Source organism: Marmota monax, unplaced genomic scaffold, assembly GCF_021218885.2.
Source record: "Marmota monax isolate L192 unplaced genomic scaffold, Marmota_monax_Labrador192_F-V1.1 WCK01_AAM20220418_F8-fsc00068, whole genome shotgun sequence".
NCBI classification, from domain to species: Eukaryota; Metazoa; Chordata; class Mammalia; order Rodentia; family Sciuridae; genus Marmota; species Marmota monax.
Genome location: NW_026692352.1, coordinates 2,085,061 through 2,087,812, shown reverse-complemented (window position 1 = coordinate 2,087,812; position 2,752 = coordinate 2,085,061). Strand labels below are relative to the sequence as shown.

At 41.4% G+C, this 2,752-nt stretch overlaps 1 protein-coding gene across 1 annotated transcript; it reads right to left on the bottom strand.

Annotated features, from left to right (window-relative positions):
* Positions 1-1,603: 1,603 nt before the first annotated feature.
* Positions 1,604-2,551, bottom strand: LOC124091257 (olfactory receptor 52P1-like). The gene has a single exon (XM_046442225.1). The coding sequence runs from the start codon at positions 2,549-2,551 to the stop codon at positions 1,604-1,606; it is 948 nt and encodes a 315-aa protein (XP_046298181.1).
* Positions 2,552-2,752: the final 201 nt, after the last annotated feature.

Genomic DNA, 2,752 nt, shown 5'->3' with positions numbered 1-2,752 from the left:
AATTGAATTCAGCAATATATAAGTAGGACAATATTTCATGACCAAATGGTGTTTATTCCAGGAGTCTAAGTTAAACATTTAAAAATAAGTCAATATAGTACATCGCATCAACATAAAATAAAAATTAGATTACCTATATGAAAAGTAGTTTGAACAAATGTACCACCACCCTAGAAGAAAATTTTCAACTTTCAGTGAAAATGCATTCAATATGGTAAAGGGCATCTATTAAAAAAAAAGTCTATACTTGTCATGCTTAATGATGAAAGACTGAATACTTTCTCCCTAAAAGAAACAAGGCCAGAGATGTATGTGCACACCCAAACTCAAACTGCAGACAAATGTTTGCATACCAATATACCTCCATACACTTTTTAAAAAAGGTATAGCAGGCATTCTAGTGTAGATTCAATTGAACCCTCATCTACTTTTGGTGAGAATGTAAAATGGTGCAGCTACTCTAGAAAAACTAGTTCCTCAGTTAAATAGTTACTATATAACCAGAAATTCCACTCCTAAGAGTATACCCACTAGAAATGAAGATATGTGTCCACATAAACACATATGAATAATGTGGCTATGACGTGTGCATAATAGCCAAAGGTGGAAACACATACCTCTCAATTGATGGATAAAATGATTTATTCATATAACGCAATATTAAGCTATAAAAGATGTACATCATAGTTCTGATTCTACAAATATATTTTAAATTTTGTCCATTAATATAAAAGTTGAGAATGCAAAGAATGTAGAATAGTTAGGACCATTGTGGAAGTACAATATGGGGAGAATTTATACTACTTTGAGACTTAGTATACTGTATCATTAATACAGTGCAGTGTTAACATAAGGACAAATAGATTAATAGAAAAAAGTCTGTAAATGTGTTCACAAAGAATTGACTAATTTGACAAGGTAGCCAATGCAATTCAATCTGACAAAGTCTTTAATGCTAAAAGAACTGGATATCATGAAAAAATAAAAATACAAATCAATAAACAAAAGCCACTTTAAAAATGGACAAAAGATTTTAAAAAAGATTCATGAATAATAAACCCTTCAGAAGTTGCTCAATATTATTATTCTAGGTTTAGAAATACTGATAGCAACTTTATTCATACTAGCTCAAGATTGGAAACAAATCAGGTGTCCAAAAGTACATAACCTGTATATTCACATAGTGGACTAAGTATTAGAAAATTAAGAAGGCTGTATCTCCCTCCCCATACATACAACATCCCATGGATGAGGGTTATTTCTTCATGTCAGCTAAGTAGCCATGTCTTCCTCATTTTATGAGGGTCCCTTGGGAGGTAGTAGAGATTGTCAGCTAGCAGCATGACATTTTCAGGGAGGCCATCAGTTTGGTAGCCATACTTTCCTTTTGACAAAGGCTTTCAGAGCTTTCACACATATCTACATCATAAATGAGGCATCTGATGGTTCTTCCACTGCCTGACTTGTCAATGCTCTCCTACTTTGATAGGGAAGTACGAGTGTGAGTTTTGGTTACCCCATCATTCTGGGAGGTGGGCCTAGTAATCATTGCACAAGGGCTAAGGGGAGAAAATGACAGGGTCTCAGGGTGTGGTTGAAGCCCTTATGACTGAGCAGGGCTTTTCTTCAGCATTCGGAGGGCTCCATCCCGGATCTGCTTGGTCTTTATCCCATAGATGATGGGGTTGAGCATGGGTGGCACAACGAGGTAGAGGTCAGCCAGGAGGATGTGGATGTGTCTGGGCACATGCTGGCCATAACGCTGTGTATAGAATGAGAAGAGCCCTGGTGTATAGAAGAGAAGGATGACACCCAGGTGGGAGCCACAAGTGCCAAAGGTCTTAGCCCGTGCCTCCTTGGAGGAAAGGCCTAACACAGCCCGGAGGATGAGTGCATAGGAGATGGCAATGCAGATGGAGTCTGTGCCAACCACCAATGTGGCAGCAGTGATGCCGTATATGTTGTTAGGCTGTGTGCCCCCACAAGCCAGCTTTACTACAGCCATGTGCTCACAGTAGGAGTGGGCCACCACTCGGCTACAGTAGCTCAGTCTTGCTAGTAAGCATGTGAGTGGGGTCATGAGCCCCAAGCCACGAAGCACTGCAGCAGCCCCCAGCTTGCCTACAGACTCTGGGGGAAGCAAGGATCCATAGTGTAGTGGCCGACAGATGGCCAAGTAGCGATCAAAGGCCATTGCTAGCAGGACACCAGATTCTACAGCTGAGAAACCATGGATAAAGAACATCTGGGCAGCACAGGCCCCAAAAGCAATCTCTGCAGCATTTGCCCAGAACAGTGCAAGGAGCTTGGGCACAGTGGAGGAGCAGAGCACCAGGTCAATGGCAGACAGCATGCATAAGAATAAGTACATGGGCTGGTGCAGTGCAGGATCCGAACGTACCACCAGCAGCACCGCCGTGTTGCCAAGCACTGCCAGGGCATACATGGAACAGAAGGGAAATGCAATCCAAAAGTGGGATGCCTCCAGACCAGGAATTCCCACAAGCAGAAAGGAGGCTGGGTTCTGATGGCTGTGGTTTGTGTGTTGCATTGCCAGGCCACCGTCTTTCTTTAAGCCCTTGAAAAATCAGAGATTATGCATCCTTAGAGGGTAGTTGAATTGCAGCAGGAAATATTTGAGTTAAACTTCAAAAACATACAAGAGGATTGTAGGGTGTTGGGAAATGAAGCAAAGAAGGTGAGTTACCATCACCAAGGTTCAAAGTAGCACTTCTTATTCAGTGATGTCTAG

Bases quoted from the DNA above. Each gene is read 5' to 3' on its own strand.
- LOC124091257 (XM_046442225.1), bottom strand. From the start codon at position 2,551: ATGCAACACACAAACCACAGCCATCAGAACCCAGCCTCCTTTCTGCTT.